The following is a 24,777-nucleotide window of genomic DNA, read 5'->3' as shown; positions in this document are numbered from 1 at the left end:
GACGTCCGACGTGAGTTGGCCTGCAGGGATGCCACCATTTCCTTTGACCAACTGGTGGATTTGTCCATTCGGTTGGATAACCTGCTGGTCACCCGCGGACGTCCAGAGGGGGCTCTGTCGGTTCCATCTTCCAGCACCGCCGCTCCGGTGCCCATGGAGTTAGGAGGGGCTGCTCATAGGGAGACTGGAGGAGGAGCCATCACGTGCGCCATCTGTGGCCGCAGAGGACACACTGCCAGTCGGTGCCGTGTTGGTTCCTCTGGGAGTCGAGGCAACAGGCAGGGCACTCTAGCGTCACCCCAGGTGAGTTTGCACCACACTCATCCAGAGTCCTCTGTTGATCAACTGTTTGTGCCTGTTTGTTTTCCCTGAGTTTCCCCCACATTCCCAGCATAAGGCGCTCGTCGATTCAGGCGCAGCTGGAAATTTTATTGACAGAATATCCCACCAAGCAAGGACCAAGCAACGTGTGACGGAGTTAAAGGAGTTTTGGACCTGGGAAGAAATCATGGGAGGTTGTGAGACCCTTCCTTGGAAGGAGACACCAAGGAGGGTGGAAGGACAGCGACGACACCGGGGACCGCGGCCACAGAAACCCCAAGATGTTTTGGGGGGGGGGCACGAGGGGTGGTCGGCCGAGCCAAGGAGAGAGCCAGAGCCCGCCTGGGAGTCGATGGAGCAGCGTGAGGAGGGATATCGGAGAATGATGTTGCTAGGAGTATGCTGCAGCGCAGGCGTGCTGAAGAGCTTTACACCAGTCCGGTGCCATCTGTGCCAGCTCCCCGCACTCGCCCTGAAGAGCCAGAGACCGTCAGGGAGGCAGTGGAGAAGTTGGGAGAAAGAGAGAGGAGAGAAATGTTATGTCGGTGTGTCCTGCACGGCATCTGACCGGAAGAGCCTGTCAGCAGTCTGGTGAGTCCTGTGCCAGCTCTTCACACCCTTCCTGAAGTGCGTGTCAACAGTCCGGTGCCACCTGTGCCGGCTCCACGCACCCTTCCTGAAGTGCGTGTCAACAGTCCGGTGCCACCTGTGCCGGCTCCACGCACTCGCCCTGAAGTGCGTGTCAACAGTCCGGTGCCACCTGTGCCAGCTCCTCGCACTCGCCCTGAAGTGCGTGTCAACAGTCCGGTGCCACCTGTGCCGGCTCCACGCACTCGCCCTGAAGTGCGTGTCAACAGTCCGGTGCCACCTGTGCCAGTGCCACGCACTCGCCCTGAAGTGCGTGTCACCAGTCCGGTGCCACCTGTGCCGGCTCCACGCACCAGGCCTCCAGTGCGCCTCCCCAGTCCGGTACGTCCTGTGCCAGCTCCCCGCACTCGCCCTAAAGTGTGTGTCACCAGTCCGGTGCCACCTGTGCTGGCTCCACGCACCAGGTCTCCAGTGCGCCTCCCCAGTCCGGTACGTTCTGTGCCAGCTCCTCGCACTCTCCCTGAAGTGCGTGTCACCAATCGTTGCCTCTAATTGGGAATCATATTTAGGTAGCTATTTTTCCAACCTGTGTTTGTGGGATATTGTTTTGTGTTTGTGCATGTGCACCACTACTTTCATGTTTCATGTTATTGTGGTGTTTTATTACGCGCTTTACTTTTGTTATGTTCCGTGTTTTGAGCGCATTTGATTTATGTAGTGCTCTCGTTTTGGAACAAAAATAAAAGTGCGCCTGTTTACATCACTCTACTCTCCTGCACCTGACTTCACCTCTTATACACCCAATGACACTATGCCTAATACAAAAGCACACGACCCTCCCCCCCCCAAAAAAAAAGTATGCCGCAAAACGCGATGTGTATGATATTCTTCATCTTGAAGATGTAAACTACCTAAATGTAAACTACCTAAATGCTACCTAAATGTAAACTAAAGAGAATTACTACTTTTTATAAGATGAAGAATATTATACGGTGGAGCACATAGAGAAATGCTTGGACCTTAAGTTAATGAATGTAAAGAACATAACAATATACTACTGGTAAGAAATAAATTATTATTATTTGATTGTATGCTTCATGTTAATTTACTGGTGCTATTGTTCAAGCATGCAATTTTGAAATAATTTAATGTTTGCGAAAAGTCACTGTATTTTTGTTGTATTGCACAAACAAATTGCAATGTACAGGGAAAATGATTGATTCTGTGCCCATAAAACCAGGATCCAGTCTACTCACTAGAGTCTCCAGAATAAAAAACAGATGAGTTTGAACAAAAGCTAGGTTATAGGAAGTGTTGCTGAATTTTTACTGTGGTCAAACAGCTTAAAGTGGGGTGCCTGGACACTGTATGGTAAAAATATAACAGTAGATAGGAACATATTATTGATTGTATGTCAATAAAACCAGGATCCAGTCTTTACATTTTTTTTTTTTATATCACCTTTATTTAACCAGGTAGGCTAGTTGAGAACAAGTTCTCATTTGCAACTGTGACCTGGCCAAGATAAAGCAAAGCAGTTCGACACATACAACAACACAGAGTTACACATGGAATAAACAAACATACAATCAATAATACAGTAGAAAAATCTATATACAGTTGAAAAATCTATATACAGCATGTGCAAATGAGGTAGGATAAGAGAGGTAAGGCAATAAGTAGGCCATGGTGGCGAAGTAATTACAATTACGCAATTAAACACTGGAATGGTAGGATGTGCAGAAGATGAATGTGCAAGTAGAGATACTGGGTTGCAAAGGAGCAAGATAATAAATACAGTATGGGGATGAGGTAGATTGGATGGGCTATTTACAGATGAGCTATGTACAGGTGCAGTGATCTGTGAGCTGCTCTGACAGCTGGTGCTTAAAGCTAGTGAGGGAGGTAAGAGTCTCCAGCTTCAGAGATGTTTGCAGTTCGTTCCAGTCATTGGCAGCAGAGAACTGGAAGGAGAGGCGGCCAAAGTAAGAATTGGCTTTGGGGGTGACCAGTGAGATATACCTGCTGGAGCGCGTGCTACGGGTGGGTGCTGCTATGGTGACCAGTGAGCTGAGATAAGGCGGGGCTTTACCTAGCAGAGACTTGTTGTAGATGACCTGGAGCCAGTGGGTTTGGCGACGAGTATGAAGCCAACGAGAGCATACAGGTCGCAGTGGTGGGTAGTATATGGGTCTGAGTATATGAGTCTACTCACTAGAGTCCCTAGAATACAAAACAAATGAGTTTGAACAAAAGCTAGGTCATAGGAAGTGTTGCTGGACTTTTACTGTGGTCAAACAGCTTACAATGGGGGCACAGTGTTACGTTGGGAGCTATGCAGGGGGCAGTGAAAAGCAAGCAACAGACAGTATGACACAGTCCACCTCAAAACTTAAACATATTTGCTTACTAGAGATCTACTGAGTATTTCCCACCCCAGTTTGAGACAGATAGTAATGTTTATTCTCTACAGTCCAATTTGTATTTCATATACAGTGTATTGTAGGCTGTACAACACAGTCCCAGTGGCGTAGCGCAAATTCCCAAAACAAATATTTTCCCTTATAAAATTCCCCTAAATGTACATTTTAAGCTGAAATAATGCCACAAAATCGATTTTCTCAACTATAAAAATAAGGTTTCCCTGCAGGACAAGGATTGTCCTGACTTTCAACAATCCCTGAGCTAATTTCCTGCTATTCTAAACTTTTGCATTTTGAAAGATAATTTCCTGTCATTCTAAACAAGCTCATGGGCCCCTCTGCCAGTGCACAGTCCCCATGGACAAGCCAGCAACAGTCTGTATGACAAAGTTCCCCTCCAAATCAAATGATATTTGGTTATTAGTAACAGCAGCATACCACTGCTGGCTGGCCTCTGATGCTAAGCAGGGTTGGTCTCTGGATGGGAGACCAGATGCTACTGGAAGTGGTGTTGGATGGACAGTAAGAGGCACTCTTTCCTCTGGTCTAAAAAAATATCAAAATTCCCCCGGGCAGCGATTGGGGACATTGCCCTGTGTAGGGTGCTGTCTTTTGGATGGGATGTTAAACGGGGGACTTGACTCTCTATGTTCACTGAAGATCCCATGGCACTTATCATAAGAGTAGGGGTGTTAACCCCGGGGACCTGGCTAAATTCCCAATCTGGCCCTCATACCACCATGGTCCCCTAATCCCCCCCAGCTTCCAATTGGCTCATTCATCCCCCCTCCTCTCCCCTCTAACTATTCCCCAGGTCGTTGCTGTAAATGAGAATGTGTTCTCAGTCAACTTACCTGGTAAAATAAGGGTAAAAAAAGAAGAAAAAAAGACCCTACTATTTTCCACCCCAGTTTATTTGAGACAGGTAGTACATTTTTTCCCCTCTACAGTTCAATATGCATTCCATATACAGTAAATTGCATTGTGGGCTATGAAGGGGTAGAGTAAAAAGCCAGCAATAGTTTGTATGACAAAGTCACCCTCCAAAACTAGTTAGTAGAGACCTGACTGAGTATCCCCTTCCCCCCCTAACGTTTATTTCAGACTCGTAGTTCAGTTTATTCTCTACAGTCCAATGTGTACAGTATTTCATATACAGTGAATTGCATTGGCGGCTATGGAGGGGCCAGCAACATTTCTTATGACCTAGCTTTTTGTTCAAACTCGTCTGTTTTGTATTCTAGGGATTGTAGTGAGTAGACTGGACCCTGGTTTTATGGACACACAATCTATAGTTTTTCCTGTACAGTGCAATTTGTATGTGCTGTATGCAGAAATGTGTTATTCTTTATTTGACCTTGGGACATGTTTTAAACCCACAATTTAATGCAAATGACACTTAAATATGAACAAATATGAATCATTGTTAATGTTTTGACAATTATTTTTCATATATCATGAATAAATACAGGTTATTGACACGTTTCTACTACGTGGGGGACTTTTATTTTGAATTTTTTTCCTGCTTTCCTCACGTCTTGTCGCTAGCCTGGTAGCTAGTTGACAACAATGGGCGATAGTGAGCAGGTAGAGTGGAAGTTTATGAAATTATACCTTACCGATATTGTAAAAACTATTTCGAATAAATCTGCTACACGGAGGTCGAAAAGAAGTAAGTGGCTCGCTAAAGTATCCATAAAATGTTAACGTTACAAGATAGCTATTAGCTGCTTTATGTTTCATCAAATGCAGAATCATCAGGCAAGCAGGCAATGACTGCAAGTAGGGTTTTAAAGCTTACGCTGCAGCGTGAGCTAAATAAGCAGTAAGGCACCTCGGGGGTTTGTGGTATATGGCCAATATACGACGGCGAAAGGGTTGTTCTTCAGCCAGACGCAACGCGGAGTGCCTGGACACAGCCCTTAGCCGTGGTATATTGGCCATATACCACAAACTCCCGAGGTGCCTTATTGCTATTATAAACTGTTTACCAACGTAGTTAGAGCAGTAAAAATACGTGCTTTGTCATACCAGTGGTATAAGGTCTAATATACCACTGGTGTCAGCCAATCAGCATTCAGGGCTCGAACCACCCAGTTTATAGTACCTGATAGAACAGCACAGAGGCATAGGCTATATGGCTATGAGAAAGAATCCAACCTTTTGATTCCCTGCACACACATCTGGTCAACCTTAGTGAGTCCTAAGGCCTACATTAATACATCATAACTTCATTGGGGATTCTTGTTAGGAACAGTTTCTGTATAATTATCCTTGAAAAACCTAATGAGAAATACAACACATTTAGTCCATAGAAACTACATTTTGTATTTTATTCTACTCTACACTGCAAAATGTCTCCACCATGCAGTTTACACTCATATTAAATAATATCTTCAATAACCATTAATAATAAAGATATTTTTATCGACATGTTTTATACAACTCTGTAAATCCCGTATTGTTCCAGAAATAATCTTAGAATGATAAATGTTTTTTACAACTTGTTGACAAAAACACAGATAAGGCATTTTATAAAACCAGGTACTAAGAGAAGTGTTTTTCAGTTTTGTTTTGGTGAAGACCTTCCTGAGTTTACTAGCAATTATAAATATTTGGGTCTTTTTATTGATGAACATATTACCTGTCTATATGGAACGTCTGCCCGACTCAGGAAGTAGAGCTCTTGGGGGAGTCATAGGAAAAACAGAAACACAGATATTGGTTATGCTACGTATTCCAAACTGTATCAGACATGTGTGTGTCCTGTTCTGGACTATTCAGCAGGAGTGTCGGGGTCTAAAAGGTGTTTTAAAAACGAACATGTTCATAACAGAGCAGTACGTTACTTTTTAGCTGTCCACAAGTTTGCACCTGTACTAACTGGGGACATGGGCTGGGAACACTGTGAGGTGAGATGGAAGGTGTGTATGGTGAGACTATAGAATAGACTGTTGGATATGCCAACTGCCAGAATAGCTAGTAAAGTTTTTTTTATGGGATCTATCCATTGGCGGCGCCTGGGCAACTGAAATGTCCGACCTTTTTCAAGTGTGACTGTGAACATCTGTACGAAAACCAAATTAAGGGAGACATAGATATGATTAAAAAACAACTGTTGATGCAATATGGGGGGGGGGGGGGGGAATGGGTGGAAATGAATCAAAAACCCAAATTGAGAACCTTTTGTTTGATTAAGGGTGTATTGGTGTGTGAGATATATTATGTATAACCTACCTAAAAGCAAGAGATCGCTATGTGCACAGGTCAGATCAGGGATATTGCCTCTGCGTATTGAAACAGGTCAGATCAGGGATATTGCCTCTGCGTATTGAAACAGGTCAGTATTGTGTTGAAATGGAAGAGGAAACACTATGTAACTATTGTGACCTCGAAGAAATAGAGAATGAAACTCATTTTATCCTCTATTGCCCTTTCTACCACGATATACACTTGCTCTTATTCCAGAAAGCCCACCAGATATATCCTGGCATTAGGTGGCTGAGCGATGAGTAAAAATTGAAATGTTTTTTGTTGTTGTCCATTGTGTATTTTTGTTTGCGAGAATATTTAGATGAAGCCTGGAATAAAAGAAAAAGGTCTACCTGTAATTCAATTATAAAAATATGTATCTTCTATGTGGTTAATGGCGTGTGTATATAGATTGTGTGTAGGCTTGTCTACCATATGTATCTTCTCTTTGTGCCAGACTGGGTTCAAATGACTTCTGCTTCTTTGTTTGTTTATCTGTATATCTTATGTATGTGTGTATGTATGTATGTATGTATGTATGTGTATATATACAGTGTATGTACAGTTGAAGTCAGAGTTTACATACACCTTAGCCAAATACATTAACTCCGTTTTTCACAATTTCTGACATTTAATCCTCGTAACAATTCCCTGTTTTAGGTCAGTTAGGAACACCACTTTATTTTAAGAATGTGAAATGTCAGAATAATAGTTGAGAGTGATTTTTTTCAGCTTTTATTTCTTTCATGACATTCCCAGTGTGTCAGAAGTTTACATACACTCAATTAGTATTTGGTAGCATTGCCTTTAAATTGTTTAACTTGGGTCAAACGTTTCGGGTAGCCTTCCACAAGCTTCCCACAATAAGTTGGGTGAATTTTGGCCCATTCCTCCTGACAGAGCTGGTGTAACTGAGTCAGGTTTGTAGGGCTCCTTGCTCGCACACGCTTTTTCAGTTCTGCCCACAAATTTTCTATGGGATTGAGGTCAGGGCGTTGTGAAGGCCACTCCAATACCTTGACTTTGTTGTCCTTAAGCCATTTTGCCACAACTTTGGAAGTATGCTTGGGGTCATTGTCCATTTGGAAGACCCATTTGCAACCAAGCTTTAACTTCCTGACTGATGTGTTGAGATGTTGCTTCAATACATCCACATAATTTTCTTTCCTCATGATGCCATCACTTTTGTGAAGTACACCAGTCCCTCCTGCTGCAAGCACCCCCACAACATGATGCTGCCACCCCCGTGCTTCATGGTTGGGATGGTGTTCTTAGGCTTGCAAGCTTCCCCCTTTTTCCTCCAAACATAACGATGGTCAGTTCTATTTTTAATTCATCACACCAGAGGACATTTCTCCAAAAAGTACGATCTTTGTCCCCATGTGCAGTTGCATACCGTAGTCTGGCTTTTTTTATGACGGTTTTGGAGCAGTGGCTTCTTCCTTGCTGAGCGGTCTTTCAGGTTATGTCGATATAGGACTTGTTTTACTGTGGATATAGATAATTTTGTACCTGTTTCCTCCAGCATCTTCACATGGTCCTTTGCTGTGGTTCTGGGATTGATTGGCACTTTTCACACCAAAGTACGTTCATCTCTAGGAGACAGAACGCGTCTCCTTCCTGAGCGGTATGATGGCTACGTGGTCCCATGGTGTTTATACTTGCGTACTATTGTTTGTACAGATGAACGTGGTACCTTCAGGCGTTTGGAGATTGCTCCCAAGGATGAACCAGACTTGTGGAGGTCTACACATTTTTTTTCAGAGGTCCTGGCTGATTTCTTTTGATTTTCCCATAATGTCAAGCAAAGAGGCACTGAGTTTGAAGGTAGGCCTTGAAATACATCCACAGGTACACCTCCAATTGACTCAAATGATGTCAATTAGCCTATCAGAATCTACTAAAGCCATGACATAATTTTCTGGAATTTTCCAAGCTGTTTAAAGGCACAGTCAACTTGGTGTATTAAAACTTATGACCCACTGGAATTGTGATACAGTGAATTATAAGTGAAATAATCTGTCTGTAAACAATTGTTTTAAAAAATTACTTGTGTCATGCATAAAGTAGATGTCCTAACCGACTTGCCAAAACTATAGTTTGTTAACAAGAATTTTGTGAAGTGGTTGAAAAACAAGTTTTAATGACTCCAACCTAAGTGTATGTAAACTTCTGACTTCATCTGTATCTATGAGGCTTATTTTTATGTATTTTATTGATTTGCACCAAAGAAAACAAGTGATAGACAACAATACAGATTAAAAAACAAATTAAAACAAATTATATATTATATTACTGCTCTAGGGATGTAATTTACTATTATGTATTGATTTTTACCTTACATTTTCTTTATTTAAATGTTTTATTTTTTACTCTTTATGCAATGCACATTACAGAGAACACCGGAAGAAGAATGATCATTTAATTACCATTGTGAATTATTGTAATGTTTGTTTATGTGTCAATTAATCCCATAAGGGATGGATTAGCGATTTGACACGAAAATAAAATGTAATTCCTTCATTCATGTTGTTTTTCATAACTTTGGAATGATAAAAATAAAGTAAAAAAAAAACCACCCCTCTGTTTCCCACAGAACCGGTTTCCTATCGTGAAGAACAGCAGCTGGAGGTGGCCACTCCTCAAAGCTCTGAGAGGCAGCTGAGAACTCCTCAGAGAAACTCCCGGAGGCAAAGTCCCAGGACGCATTCTAGTGTTCTAAAAGAACAAGAGAGGGGCTTTTCTCCCGTGTCTGCTTCTGGGGAGGAGAGCGACAAGGAGGCCTCCCCACCGAAAAGGAGGAACAGAATAAGCAGCTCCAAAAAGACAAGAACAAAGTCTCCCTCAAAGGATTGTGATGACTGTTCCGGGGCCGAGCCTGGTGAACAGCTAGAAGAGAGCACAAAAAGAAAATGTAAATATAGCAACTCAAAAAAGAAAAGGACCAATATTTGCTGCAAGGAGGAGGATAATGACAATTTGTCAGATGAACAAACTGTGGTGGCTTCCCCCAGAAAAAGGCGGCAATGTAGTGACTTCAATGTATTTGAAGCGGAGACTGAGCCTGAGGTGGAGGAAGTTGTGGAGGAGGAGACTGAAGTGGCCTCTGCTTCTAAGAGGAGGAAGCAGGGCAGCCCCCAAAAAAGAACTACGCCTCGTGGAGAGGACAAAGCTGAAAGTGATCATTATGAATTGGTAGAACAGGCTGAAGAAACTCCCCCTAGAAAAAAACGTAGCAAGTCTAAAAAGGTAAGAACCAGAACTCCCTCTGAAGACGTGGTGGAAGTTGAAAGTGCCCACTTCAAGACGGAAGAACACGCTGCAGCTGAAGACACAAACCTCAGAAAAAGACAGAGGAGGTCTAAGAAATCTAAAAAGAAGAGATCCAAGAGTCCTCCCAAGGAGGCCAGCGACACTGAGAGTGATGGTGAATCAGGCAAACATGTTTCCAAGACCTGGCCTAAGGACTTACATGAAGAAGAGCGTGACCAAGATGGCAAGACTCGATCTAAGGACCTAAGTGAGGAGAGTGACCAAGGCTCCCAGACTGAGCCTAAAGACTTAAGTGAAGAGTGGCACTGTTCTGACCATTCAGAGGAGACTGAACAGGAGGTGTTACCTGCAAAGAGAAAAAGAGGACCCAAGAGCAAGAAGACAATGAAGTTAGATTCTGAAAACGTCACTGTTAAAAATAAAGGCAAAAAGCAAGGTGCCGCGGGTTTGAAGGCACCAAGAATAAGATTCACACCACCTATAGAGAAAAGGATAAGGGTGAAAACACTTCATATTTGCAGTTTCTGTGAAAAGGTCCTGCCAAACAGGGCTGCGCTGAATAGGCACCTTCAGCATCACACAGGGGAGAAGCCTTTCCACTGTGAAGAGTGTGGCAAAGACTACGGCAGCAAAACCACCCTGAAGATTCACAACATGCAGGTTCACCACAAGGGGACAAAGGACTTCATATGCAATGAGTGTGACCAACAGTTTACCCACCTCACATACCTCAAACGCCACATGTACTCCCACACGGACAAGGAAAAGAGGCCACACCTGTGCAATGTGTGCGGGAAGCATTTTATCCAGAAGTCCCACCTGGACCGCCACAAGATGATTCACACCGGAGAGAAACCATTCAGCTGCGAACACTGCGCCATGGCCTTCAATCGGCCGGAGTACCTGCGAATGCATCTGAAGCTGCACGTGTCGGGCAGTGAGGGACCAAATATGGCAGAGCAAGAGAAGACGAAGTGCACAGAGTGCAACAAGAGTTTTGTGAACCCAAAGTACCTCAACATCCACATGAGAATGCACACTGGGGAGAGGCCATACAAGTGTGAGGACTGTGCTAAGAGCTTCACCCAGACCAGTATTCTCAACGCGCACCGACGTACACACACTGGAGAAAAGCCACACAAGTGTAAGGTGTGCGGCAGCTGCTTCACCCGTCGCAAGTACCTGGAGGATCACATAGGCAGAAAGCATGGGTCTTTACAGCAAATGAAGGAACAGCAGGATGAACAATGACAACACTGGGTGTTGTGTGGTAATGTAATGTTACGGTGGGGTCTGGAAATATTGGATGCCTTGATAAAGATGAGCAAAAAAGACTGTATGAAATAAATAATACAAATACTGAGCTATATTGTATGCAACATTTTTGTATTTGTTTTAGGGATGGATCCACATTTACATAACGGGTACCTGGAGGAAAATGGGGTAGAGTCATGCTTTTTCAATTTCAGTCCAGAGGAGTGTGTAGTTAAAAAAGAATCTAGTCCAGGGGAGATTTTTTTGTTATTTGTAATTGATGAAATGTCTGTATTTCTCAGTGTTTTAGAATGAGTTGCTTATAAGTCTATATATCGCTGTGTGCCCGATGCCGCACATGTCGGCATGTCTCAATCAAATAGACTATAGGCTATGAAGTGCATGCTGGGAGAAGCACAGAACAAAGTTATATTTCTAAGATAGCTGCTGGGATGGTGTAAATGCAACTAGACTGCATTACACACTGCAGTGGATATTCCAACCCTGAGCCCCGACCTGCTCTGCTCTTATGGCTGTGTTGTTTAGGCCTATGGTGACAGTTCAAGGAGTCATGGTTCTTACGATTATTTTTTTTTTTTTTTTTTCGATTCGGCCTAGTAAAAATCGTTTGCCTGCACTTATGGACTGCCCTCTTCAATTCAAACCACAGGTTTTCAATGGGGTTCAAGTCTGGAGACTTGATGTTGATTTTGTGGTCAATTACCCATTTCTGAGCGGATTTTGATGTGTGCTTGGGGTTATTGTCTTGCTGGAAGATCCACTTGCGGCCAAGTGTCAGCCTTCTGGCAGAGGCAACCAGGTTTTTTGGCTAAAATGTCCTAAAATATCCATTTTTTTTCTTCTTTTGGCTATATACTTCAAAAGTTTGGATTTGAAATCAAACAATGACTACGAGGTTAAAGTGCAGTCAGCTTTATTTTTTAGATTTTCTTTCATCCATATCTGGTGAACCGTTTAGAAATTACAGCACTTTTTGTACATTGTCACCCCATTTTAGGGGAGCACTAATGTGTATTGAAGTAGTAAAAAGTAAAATATTGAGTCCCATATTCATAGCACGCAATGACTACATCAAGCTTGTGACTACACATTTTTTGGGGGGATTTGCTGTTTGTTTTGGTTGTGTTTCAGATTATTTTGTGCCCAATAGAAATTCATGCCAAATAATGTGTTGTAATTTTTTGGTAAATAAGAATAAAATATGTTTCTAAACAGTTCTACATTAATGATAATGAATTAATGATACCTTAATACATCACACATTAATGATGAGTTAGAAAGGCACACAAATATCATACCCCAAAGACGAACCTCACCATTACAGTACCAATAACAGGGGAGGTTAGCATTTGTGGGGGGGGGGGGGGGGTATGATATGTGTAACTTTCTCATCATTATTCACGATTCATTCAGGATTACCTGTAATCATGGTAGCATCCTCAAATAAAAGCTGACAGTCTGCACTTTAACTTCATAGTCATTGTCTGATTTCAAATCAAAACTTTTTGAGTATAGAGACGAGAAGACAAAATGCTTCACTGTCCCAATAATTATGGAGGGCACTCTAAACAGTGCATTCGGAAAGTATTCAGACCCTTTGACTTTTTCCACATTTTGTTACCTTACAGTCTTTGATTCAATCGTTTTTTCCCCTCATCAATCTGCACACAACCCATTAATGACAAAGGAAAAACAGTTTTTTAGAAATCTTATAAAAAAACTTTATGAAAAACATATCACTTTTACATAAGTATTCAGACCCTTTATTCAGTACTTTGTTGAAGCACCTTTGGCAGCAATAACAGCCTCGAGTCTTCTTGGGTATGATGCGACAAGCTTGGCACACCTGTATTTGGGGAGTTTCTCCCATTCTTCTCTGCAGATCCTCTCAAGCTCTATCAGGTTGGGTAGGGAGCGTCGCTGCACAGCTATTTTCAGGTCTCTCCAGAAATGTTCAATTGGGTTCAAGTCCGGGCTCTGGCTGAGACACTCAAGGACAATCAGAGACTTGTCCCGAAGCCACTCCTGCTTTGTCTTGGCTGTGTGCTTAGGGTCATTGTCCACTGTTTTCTTGGGGACCTTCAAACTTTATGCTTACACTTTTGTATGATACATTTTTTTGCTGAGTGAATTTATTGTTCTCCATGCTTAATCAATAATTTTGTACCCCTCATCATTTTGAATTGTTTCCTTGGTGGATTTGCTTGTTTTGGCCTTTTCACTGGAAATGTGAACATAGGTCATTCATAAATCTTCAGGCTTGATATAAACCAAAGTGTTTGAAACTCTGTGTGTCTGATATTTTCTCTTCGCCATTATTGACAATGTTGAAATTAATTGACCTTAAGAAATAGCATCTTCATACTTTTCTTTCTTTAAACAGTAACTCTGAGAGGTAAAACATTAGAAAGTGACACTGTCATGCATAATGTGAAGGTAAAAAAAGTGGAATATAGTCCTTGCATACAGTAGTCCTTGCATACTGTTGCCTGGCTACCCATCCACATCCTTCCGATCAACTGATGTTTCTTCTCCACGATGAGTCTGGATTTGTCCCCCCTCCCCACAATGCGAACACATTCTAACCGTTCTGATTGGTCCCGATGGGTTGGGCCAGATCTAGCCTCTGCCGAGTCCCCTACAACGGATCCCTACGGATGTTCCTTTTTTTGGGGGGGGGGGGGGGAAAGAGCCTGTGACATGGCTTCCACTTTTGAACGTTAACAAGGCGACACTCCATTTTAACTCCTCCCTCCACATTTACTGGATTGGTTGAACAGTGCAGAAGAGAACCTCCCCCGACAGTTTTTTATTTTCTTCTCAAGACCAGTATGTAGTGGATCTTGTTTCAGGCGTTTCTTTTACACCTGCTACATTAGGTCAGATCAGAGCCAGCCTACATGAAGACATTATCAACTTTGATACTCTGATTGGTTACATTTGTTAGAGACCACCCGATCGCTGACTAATTTGTTTTGCACAACGCCCCTCATTTTGAAGTCCCTCAAATGACTTCTAGGATGGCAGTTTCAGACTTAATGTATGTAGCGATTGATAGAGCAGAGGAAATCAATTATTGGTGAGTCGTCAGGTAAAGTATACTGCATTATATGCATAATACAATGTGAAGTAATCCCTTTTACAATAAATACAGTACATTTCCAATACAAATGTAATGGTCTCTTCAATGTTGTTGACTTCAATGCTTAAGGCATAGGTGCTCTAACTCTTGTATATATACCAGACACTCAGGTATATTCAGTGTGGTGCTGATCGTGCTGTGCAACACTTGCTTTCTCATACAAAATCGCCAGTGAACCCAATAAAGGTTATCGCTGTTATGTGATTAGTTGATTTAATGCTTTAAAGCACCCTCACCTTGACATGGTTTGTTCACAGGAGAAGTAAAGGCCATCTGGAAACAGGCTGTTTCCCCCAGTTAAAACCAGTAGGTGGTAGACCTGTACAGTCTTTCCTGACAAAAATGATCTCTCAGACTCTCTCCGTTTTGAATTCTTTTGGAATTTGAGACATTGGGGACCCAGGGTGGAACATGTGGTTCAGTATGGTATGGTGTATGTATGGTGGTTCAGTATGTGTGGTTATGTTGAAAGCCAGACATAATCTCATCATCTGAACATCTTCTTGCTCCCGTCCAACTGAGCAGTTTCTCCGATCTGTAAATGACTTAGAATTCCTAAAATACATCAAACTGATTATCACATTCATGAATCATTATTCTAAACGGCGTAATAAACACTAGATATGTTTTCCTTGACTGCCTGGATCCTACAATGTAGAACATGAGTGTAGGGGTTTGGGCAGCAGTGTCACAGTGCACGGTTAGTTAATAGTGCTTTAAGAGGCAAATCAAATCATATTTTATTGGTCACATACGCATGGTTAGCAGATGTTTTTGCGAGTGTAGCGAAATGCTCGTGCTTCTAGTTCCGACTGCAGCAATATCTAACAAGTAATCTAACAATTCCACAACAAATACCTAATACACACAAATCTAAGTAAAGGAGTGGTATAAGAATATATATATACAGTGGCAAGAAAAAGTATGTGAACCCTTTGGAATTACCTGGATTTCTGCATAAATTGGTCATACAATTTGAGTGTGCAAAACTGTCATCAAGGCAAAGGGTGGATACTTTGAAGAATCTCAAATATAAAATATATTTTGATTTGTTTCAAGCTTTTATGGTAACTTCATGAATCCATATGTGTTATTTCAAAGTTTTGATGTCTTCACTATTATTCTACAATGTAGAAAATAGTAAAAATAAAGAAAAACCCTTGAATGAGTAGGTGTGCTAAAGTAGGTGTTCTACTTATAACACTTTCAAATGGTGGGGGGGACTATATACATAAAGTGCATTCATTTCTAAACCTTCGGAAAGTATTCAGATCCCTTGACTTTTTACACATTTTTTTAGGTTACAGCCTTATTCTAAAATGTATTAAATAGTTTTTTTCCCCCTCATCAATCTACACACAATACCCCACAATGACAAAGCAAATGTTATTTTTATTTATTTTGCTAATTTAGTAAAAATTAAAAACTGAAACAAGCGGGCTGTCATGTGCCTTTTACTGAGGAGTGGCTTCCATCTGGCCACTCTACCACAAAGGCCTGGTTGGTGGAGTGCTGCAGAGATGGTTGTCCTTCTGGAAGGTTCTCGCATCTCCACTGAGGAACTCTAGAGCTCTGTTAGAGTGGCCATCAGGTTCTTGGTCACCTCCCTGACCAAGGCCCTTCTCCCCCGATTGCTCAGTTTGGCCGGCCGGCCAGCTCTTCGAAGAGTCTTGGTGGTTCCAAACATCTTCCATTTAAGAATGATGGAGGCCACTGTGTTCTTGGGGACCTTCAATTCTGCAGACATTTTTTTGGTACCCTTCCCAAGATCCTTGCCTCGACACAATCCTGTCTCGGAGCTCTACGGACAATTCCTTCGTCCTTATGGCTTGGTTTTTGCACTGTCAACTGTGGGACCTTATATAGACAGGTGTGTGCATTTCCAAATCATGTCCAATCAATTGAATTTACCACAGGTGGACTCCAATCAAGTTGTAGAAACATCTCAAGGATGATCAATGGAAACAGGATGCACCTGAGCTCAATTTCGAGTCTCATCGCAAAGGGGCTGAATACTTATGTAAATAAGGTATGTGGTTTTTTTTGTAGTAAATTTGCAAAAAAAATCTAAAAACCTGTTTTCACTTTGTCATTATTGGGTATTGTGTGTAGATTAATGAGGATTTAATTTAATTTAATCCATTTTAGAATAAGGCTGTAATGTAACAAAATGACGAAAAAAGTCAAGGGGTCTGAGTACTTTCCGAAGGCACCGTATGTATGAAAACACCCTTGAATAAAAGGCGACATTCTGTGCTGTCACCTAATACAGTATAAACCATTTGATCTAAAATCCAAAATGCTGGAGCATAGAGCCAAATAAAAGTTTCAGCTTCACTGTCCAAATAAATATGTAGGGGAGTGTGTATATACAAACTGGTGTTTTAACAGCGGAGTGAGGGCTGAAATGACCGTTTGAAAGTATTTTTAGAGCTGGTCTAAGAGGAAGGTGAGTCCTTGGGTTTACCCCTCCGGGCTGCCAGGCCACGACAATGCAGATAGACACAGACAGGATGGATGAAGGCCAGCAGGCTGAGTAATGTCAGAGCTATGTTCACCTGTAGAGGGAAGAGAGAGAAGAAAGAGAGTGAGGAGGTGGGGTAAGGGAGATGGGATCATCCACTCTGCAATAACTCCACTTTAGAGCTGAAAAGCTCTACCAATGGCCAGTGTTGGAGAGTAGTGAACTACATATAGTTTAACTAGTCATTTAATGACAGTAGCTTGGAGGTCGTTGAAATAAATTAAAATCTTGGTAGTGTTTTCAGTAGTTAATTACTTGTTTGGCATGTTTTTTTATATATATTTTTTTATTTTACCTTTATTTAACTAGGCAAGTCAAAACAACTAGGCAATAAGAACAAATTCCTATCTCAATGACGGCCTAGGAACAGTGGGTTAACTGCCTTATTCAGGGACAGAACAACAGATTTTTAGCTTGTCAGCTCGGGGATTCGATCTTGCAACTTTTACGGTTACAAGTCCAACGCTCTAACCACTAGGCTACCTGCCGCCCCATGTAGCGGTGTTGCTAACCAGTGTCGGGGAAGCTACTCTGAAAATATAGTTTCAGAAGCTACTAATTAATTAGTAGCTAAGTTAAGTTCATAGTCACTAAAGTTACCCTTAAGAAAAATAAACTTTACTTATTAAAGTTATTTTGAAAAAGTACTTCACTAACTTCCAAACTACTAATTATGATATCTAAATCTGAAATGTCATAGACTACAAATTGAAAGAACAAATCACCCTGGAGTCAGATGTTAACAGAACGTGTAATCACCCTGGAGCCAGATGTTAACAGAACGTGTAATCACCCTGGAGCCAGATGTTAACAGAACGTGTAATCACCCTGGAGTCAGATGTTAACAGAACGTGTAATCACCCTGGAGTCAGATGTTAACATAACGTGTAATCACCCTGGAGTCAGATGTTAACAGAACGCGTAATCACCCTGGAGTCAGATGTTAACAGATTGTGTTAGTCTCTTAAACACAAAAACGATGTATTAAGTGAGAAGTAGGCAGGTGTGATGCCGAAAAGGAAATTGTTGCCTACCCTCACCCATATTTTATTTTAGCCAAAAAAGTAGTGTGTAGTTCAAGTAGTTAGCTACATCACTACATGGCAAACAAGTAATGAACTACTGAAAACGACCTAGATTAGAATTTAGTTCAACTACCACCAAGCTACTGAAAACACTACCTAGATTAGAATTTAGTTCAACTACCACCAAGCTACTGAAAACACTACCTAGATTAGAATTTAGTTCAACTACCACCAAGCTACTGAAAACACTACCTAGATTAGAATTTAGTTCAACTACCACCAAGCTACTGAAAACACTACCTAGAATAGAATTTAGTTCAACTACCACCAAGCTACTGAAAACACTACCTAGATTAGAATTTAGTTCAACTACCAATAAACTACTGAAAACACTACCTAGATTAGAATTTAGTTCAACTACCACCAAGCTACTGCAAAATGTAATTAAATGACTAGTTGAACTACATGTAGTTCACTACTCCCCAACACTGTAGGAATTTCCTTTCTTTTTCGGCATCAGACCTGCCTACTTCTCACTTGAAACAGTTTTTGTGTTTACTGGGCTAAATTACACGTTCTGTTAACATCTGACTCCAGAGTGATTTATTCTTGCTATTTCTAGTCTATGACATTTAGATATGATAATTTATCACAAAGTAACTTCAGTAAAGTAAACTAGATTTGTCTTAAGGGTAGCTTTAGAGTAGCTTGACCTCTTCCAGTGTGAAGTATTCGGTAACTTGTTAAACCGTATCGTCAAAGTAGCTTCCCCGACACTGCCAATGGTAAAGGTAGTATATCTGGTAATTCTAACGACAGTAGCTCCACTCACGTATAGTGGGTCTCCTCCCAGCGCTCCTTTGACCAGGATGAAGCAGGGGTACTGTAGCAGCGAAACCACTGAAGACAGAGCCATGGTCATACCATACAGCTTCCCAAAGTGACAGGGAGGAAAACTACACAGAGAGAGAGAGAGAGGGAGGCAAGAGAAATCATTCAATTGATTTGTTACTACGGTACAAAAGCATGACGCTAAGAAGGTGTTGGCGTCTATCCGTGCTCCCCTTATCCTGTTCCATTATGTTTGTTATTGCGAACAACTGGTGTGTGTGTGTGTGTGTGTGACTCACGCAATAGTGATGAAGGCTGCATGGCCTCCATAGAGGAAGGATCGGTTGAGGACCTGCAGGATGAAGGTGAGGTACTGGAGGGGGAGGAAGGGGGTGGAGGCACAGATGGAGAACAGGACACACTGCAGCGCCGTTAGGGTCAGGGAGAGCACGGACGCACGCAGGTCTGCCTCCCTCTCACTCACTCCTACACACACACACACACATACCAAATACACATACATCAAACATATACAGTATGTACACACACAAGAAACACATGTACACACACCAAACATACGTACCCACACACACAAAGACGCAAATCTCTATTCAATTCCATCTTCTCCATGGCATTTCTAGGCCACCTCCGACACTACCACTTCCCTTACCTCCCTCCGAGCAGTAATGCAAAGTCAGAGGCTCTTCAAGCCAAATGTTCCTGCAGTAAAATGTAATAAAAACATATACAAAATCTGGAGAAATACAAATCTGACGCCGGTACGAGTCTAAAAACAGTCTTAGTGTGTTTGGTTTGGAGTGTGAGTGTGTGAGGTTTCACATGTGTGTTGTAGGTGGGTTGTAGTAGTGTGTATAGGTGAGGTTGGTACCGGGGGTCCTGGGCTTGCCCTTGTGTCGGTCCATGATGAGGCCGTTCCAGGGGGCACACAGCACCCCACACAGCTGGGTCACAGCAAACGCATTGGTGTACGTGCTCACTGCAGGGATAAACAGAGCGGAATAAGGACGTGCTTAAAAAGAGAGAAGGGTAGCACTTTAAAGTAAATGTCTGGGAACATCTACCTTTTAAAAGTTAATATTATGTTAACTCATTCCCAAATAATGTTGTTGACTCATCCTATACTCGTATTTGTGGCCAAAACATCAATTGGAGAAAAAACACTTTTAAAAAAACACCTCAAACTATTTTCTCAAACAGACCGTTTCAAAAATGCTTGCTATTTCCTAATAGAGGATGATGTCATCGACCTGAGAAGGATGAGCTGGCCATTCAGCAGTCTACTCACATGAATATTTTTAATGACCGCTATAAGCCCACACCATTCCAACACAAAAAAGCTGCTTTTTAACATACTTAATAAATAAACAAATTGGAAGGAAAATAATTACAATTATTGTAATTAATTATATGTCATATTTCATAGAAATCTGGAGAAAATGGACAGTAATTTTAAAATAAAGGGTAACACTTTAAGTCAACTTTATTAAACATCAATATGATATTTATAAATGTTTAAGACTGAACTATAATGCCTGTCAATAGACAATTGTGTGCGTACCCAGAGAGGGTTCTCCCTGGGTCAGTCTCTGCAGCATGGGGTTGAGGGTGCCGATGAACAGGTAGTGCCTCAGCTGCATGACGGAAAGCCACACCAGGTGCCAGATGAAGAACTTGGACAGGAAACACTCCCAGAAAGTAGCCACTGAGAAGAGGAGGAGGTAGGGGGTTAGAGAGGTCAAATCAGTTACAAATTCACGTAAGATTATGTAATTGTAGTGAACAAGGTCTGTACGGGCAACTAATCCTGAATATTTGGGACCAGGGAACGAGCAGAGCTGATATCAAGGTAACCTAAATCTACACACCTTTCTCTGTGCTCTCCTTGTTAAAAGGCATTTCCTCCGTGACATCATCCCTCTGCATGTTGCCGTTGGCTGCTGCCTGCTCTGGGCTGAAGGTGTTGGTCTGACCACAGCTCTTCATCCTGTCACAGGAAGTAACGGCAGCACTGGTTAGAATCACACAGGGAGGCCAGAAAGACCAGGGGGTGTGCTGGGGGTCTCTAGTATTTGTTGGACCTTCTTCTAAGAGCAACAAACATTCAGCAGACATTTATTCCCTTCTTTCCCTGGGTCTATTTTCTGTCCAGCCGCTGTGCTGTGGAGGGGGTAGGGGATGTGTTCTTACCCGTAGGTGTAGCCTTCAGGGGGGAGGTAGGGGATGTGTGTTCTGGGTAGCAGGAGGAAGGTCCTGACCAGGTGGATGACGCCACACGCAGCCAGGAAGAGGAAAGAGGCACGTAGAGAGATCCCAACCTCAAATAGCAGCTAGAGGGAGACACGAGGGATGGAATCACCATCATCATCATCATCATCATCTTAATTAACTCATGGACAGCTACCAACTGATAGTCTGTGGGCGGGTGTGTTTAACAATGTTACCTTGATGATGAGGAAGAGGGCGGAGGAGGAGTCGAAGGCACCATTGTAAAGGGTGATGACGGTGGAGCGAGTGGAACCAAACAGGTTGCCTATCTACAGGGGGTCACAGAGAGGGGAAACATAACTCGCCGGGCCTGTGTGTCTGAGTGTCTCATGTTTCTCATCAGTACACACCACAGACTGACAAACCCCCAGGTCAAACGGAAGCAAATGTATGGTCCAAGGCAAGGTTGTCCATGGTTACATCAAGGGTATGTTCTCAGTCACGGTCCTCTTTGTTTACTGAGAGAACCCTGAGGACTGCTGTGTACATGACTGATGTTTACTCAGGAGGTCATAAATATGAGAGGACGGACCTGCATGTTTGTGACCAGCAACAAGATGCCTCCCACAGCGATGAAGGACAGCGCCGGGAAGAGGAGAGAGGACAGAGCTGAGAGAGAAAAAACAACAGACTTATCCCTCTTGAGATCTTGCGAATTGCTGATGAAAGTGTAACGATCTTGTAAAAAATGTATCAAACATGGTGTTCGAGTAAGCTGTGCCATCAAACCTGTTTTTCTCAAATAGTATTACACTATAGAAAAGTCAAGGATTTTACCTGAACTTGAAAAGGCCACAAACAAGGCACCAGTGGTGTACAGTGATCTGGAGAATAAGAATAAGTGACCACAACCATCATGTGAATTCAACCAGGTGTGCGGTCGAACCCACACCCACACACACACCACCCTGCCCAACTTCATTCTTAGTTACTACACAACTTCTCCATTTATTTCACATTCCCTCTTTCTGTCTCTGCTTGGCACGTCCACTCTCCGTCCATTCCTAACCTCTGGCACTCGTTCTCTGGCTGTCACATAGACACCATCCCCTGGCTCTGCCTTGCACCGTCTCTTGGATAACTAAGCACCGAGTCCGATCTACTCAAACAAGAAACTAGAAGCCCAGACAACTCACACCCCCGCCCCACCACTTTCCCTTGGGCTCTCTTTTCAGTCACTATATCTCTCATGTCCTTCTGCCTACTCTCTCTCTCTCTCTCTCTCTCTCTTTCACTAACACAAACACACACACACACACTGTGCCTTTCCCTTGCTCTTCCCAGAGCTCACTCCACATAATGCGAACAGACATGGGAACCCCTCCAAGGGAAATAACAGGATGTGACAGCCAGAGAACGAGTGACTTAGCACTGGAGAGTACACACACATGCTTTATACCGTCACTTAGATACCAAAACCAGGGAGAACGATAGACAGGGACGGAGAGAAACTGTTGGAGAGAATGGTAAAGAGAGAGACAGACAGAGGGCTCTCTGTTATGGCTAAGGCTAAGGCAGCTGATGTGGTGCTTCATAGATCTGTGTCTTTCTTTGACGTCTCTGTCCAACAGCCATGAAATCAGTCACATTAGGTAGCACAGACTAGACGCAAAGAAATCTCAACTTCCATGAGATTAGGCACTAACTAAAGCCTCATTAACTTTTGAACAGATTCGTTAACATTTAACAAGACTTTATAGTATACTGTCTTCACGTAAGGCCAAATCCTTGCGGGCAACTCAAGGCTGAGCGCAAATTAGTGGTTGAGATCAATGGAAGATTTGCGTGAAAGGTCAAGTTACAGCCTCAAGTGAAGATAAGACAAGACTCGTGTAGCTGTATTCAGTACCGTGTTTTAGTGACAACACTGCATTTGACTGTTTACATTCTCTCTGTCAGTTGTCTCTTGCCAGATTGTTATCGTTACTACAATTGACATCTAACTATCAATCATGGTTGAATATAGGTTATGAACCCTGTGCAGCTTAGTGATGCTTAATAATATGTTTATACAAAAAAAAGACTTACATTCCCAGCAGCCTGGCTGCCATGGTGCCGAAACGGTCGAACAGGAAGCCATTGGGCAGCAGTAGAAAGTTGGGCATGAAGGAAGCGATGGTGAAGATGAGGGAGAACTGTTCATCCTGACCACTGCAGTCTGAAACACACGCGCACACACACAGGCAGTCAGAGAGCTGTCAGTATGGACAGGTGTGTGTGTGTGCATGAGATATGTATTTGTATTGTACGCTCTACTGTGAATTTCCCTAAAAAAATGCTACATTTGAGAATGTGCTCCAAACCGGACGGTGAAGCGTCTCAGTCACTGACCTAGGAATTGCATTCCATTGACCCCGGGGATGTTGACACACAGGTAGCTGAAGTAGCCTTCTGTCTTCAGGACGAACACCAGGGAGGCCCAGCCGAACACGGCCCCAGCAAAACAAAGGCACTCCAGCAGCCCTGTGACCAGGGTCAGCCACCTCCGCAGCCCTGCCCCTCCCTCACACCCGAGCATGGTCTCGTCCCGCACACACACACACAGCGCCCGCAATTTCACCCTCTCTCTTTTTAAGCTTCCCTGGTGGTCACTTCACTGAAGAGAGAAAACAAGAAAAAGAGAAAATCAGAACTGAGAAAAAACTAAATTGAAGGTAAAAAATAAATGATCCTCTCTCCTCTGAAAGTGCTTTCAAATGTCAATGACTCTCTTGAATGCCCTTTTTGAATAGCTTATAGCCTAAATAATGCTTTCCTGTGTCGTTGTGACGCCTGGCCATTGCATTTTGCTGCAGTCGTATTGAATGCAAACATAGTAATATTACAACATTGCCAAAGAAACCAGACACATAAAAAAAGAGACAACTGCCCCACTGCAACATTCATTATTTCATTTATGTGGAAAAATGAACCCACCCTACATTACTCACGGTTCAGAACAATTCCCCCAGCCACTCATATGAACAACTCCTTCTCTCTCTTGTCTTAACTCTCTTTTTCATACTTTATATAAGCCTTCCTTCCACCCAGTCTCCCCTCCCTTCAGTTCAACCCCTCCTCTCCCATATCTGTATCAAGGGCACTAGTCTTTGACATCCATGTGCTCTGTCTCTCACTCATTCAATCCCTACCAGTAAAGTCAAAGGAGGAAGGGCTGGACAACTACAAATGGGCAAGTAAACGATGAATAACAACCACAAGATCTCATAAAATCATAATCAAGTTTTTACACCTCAGATCACAAGATCTCATTGCCAGAACACAGCGCAACTTCCTCAAATCCGTGACCGCACACGTCAAAGGCTGGCATCACCCAGAGAGAGATAGAGAGACAGAGAGTATGATACTTCTTCTTTTTTTTACGTCACATTAGCACTCGCTAATATATACAGTACCAGTCAAAAGTTTGGAGAATGCCAAGAGTGTGCAAAGCTGTCATCAAGTCAAAGGGTGGCTAATTTGAAGAATCTCAAATATAAGATATATTTTGATTTGTTTAATAGTTTTTTGGTTACTACATCATTCCATGTGTTATTTCATAGTTTTGATGTCTTCACTATTATTCTACAATGTGTAGAAAATAGTAAAATACAGAAAAACCCTTGAATGAGTAGGTGTGTCCAAACTTTTGACTTGTACTGTATAAATATATATACAGTTGAAGTCGGAAGTTTACATACACCTTTCATTTAAACTTTTTTCACAATTCCTGACATTTAATCCTAGTAAAAATGTCCTGTCTTAGGTCAGTTAGGATCACCACTTTATTTTAAGAATGTGAAATGTCAGAATAATAGCTGAGAGAATGATTTATTTCAGCTTTTATTTCTTTCGTCA

At 42.4% G+C, this 24,777-nt stretch overlaps 2 protein-coding genes across 2 annotated transcripts; one reads left to right on the top strand and one right to left on the bottom strand.

Annotated features, from left to right (window-relative positions):
* The first annotated feature begins 4,823 nt into the window (after positions 1–4,823).
* LOC139581200 (zinc finger protein 892-like) lies at positions 4,824–13,417 on the top strand. The gene is made up of 2 exons (XM_071410708.1): positions 4,824–5,004; positions 9,181–13,417. Exons 1-2 carry the CDS (start codon positions 4,902–4,904, stop codon positions 11,106–11,108), a joined length of 2,031 nt encoding a protein of 676 aa, XP_071266809.1. The 5' UTR covers positions 4,824–4,901; the 3' UTR covers positions 11,109–13,417.
* An 873-nt stretch (positions 13,418–14,290) lies between these two features.
* LOC139581201 (equilibrative nucleobase transporter 1-like) lies at positions 14,291–23,530 on the bottom strand. Its single transcript, XM_071410709.1, has 12 exons — positions 23,272–23,530; positions 22,969–23,098; positions 21,718–21,764; positions 21,473–21,549; positions 21,117–21,209; positions 20,863–21,002; positions 20,541–20,659; positions 20,234–20,377; positions 19,544–19,651; positions 18,954–19,140; positions 18,656–18,779; positions 14,291–16,832 (listed from the first exon to the last, which is right to left on the bottom strand). The coding sequence occupies exons 1-12, from the start codon at positions 23,456–23,458 to the stop codon at positions 16,713–16,715; spliced, it is 1,476 nt and encodes a 491-aa protein (XP_071266810.1). The 5' UTR covers positions 23,459–23,530; the 3' UTR covers positions 14,291–16,712.
* Between the last annotated feature and the right edge of the window lie 1,247 nt (positions 23,531–24,777).

Source organism: Salvelinus alpinus, chromosome 7 (assembly GCF_045679555.1).
Source record: "Salvelinus alpinus chromosome 7, SLU_Salpinus.1, whole genome shotgun sequence".
Classification (NCBI taxonomy): domain Eukaryota; kingdom Metazoa; phylum Chordata; class Actinopteri; order Salmoniformes; family Salmonidae; genus Salvelinus; species Salvelinus alpinus.
Note: the sequence above shows the minus strand (reverse complement) of the source record. Positions and strands in the feature narration are given on the sequence as shown.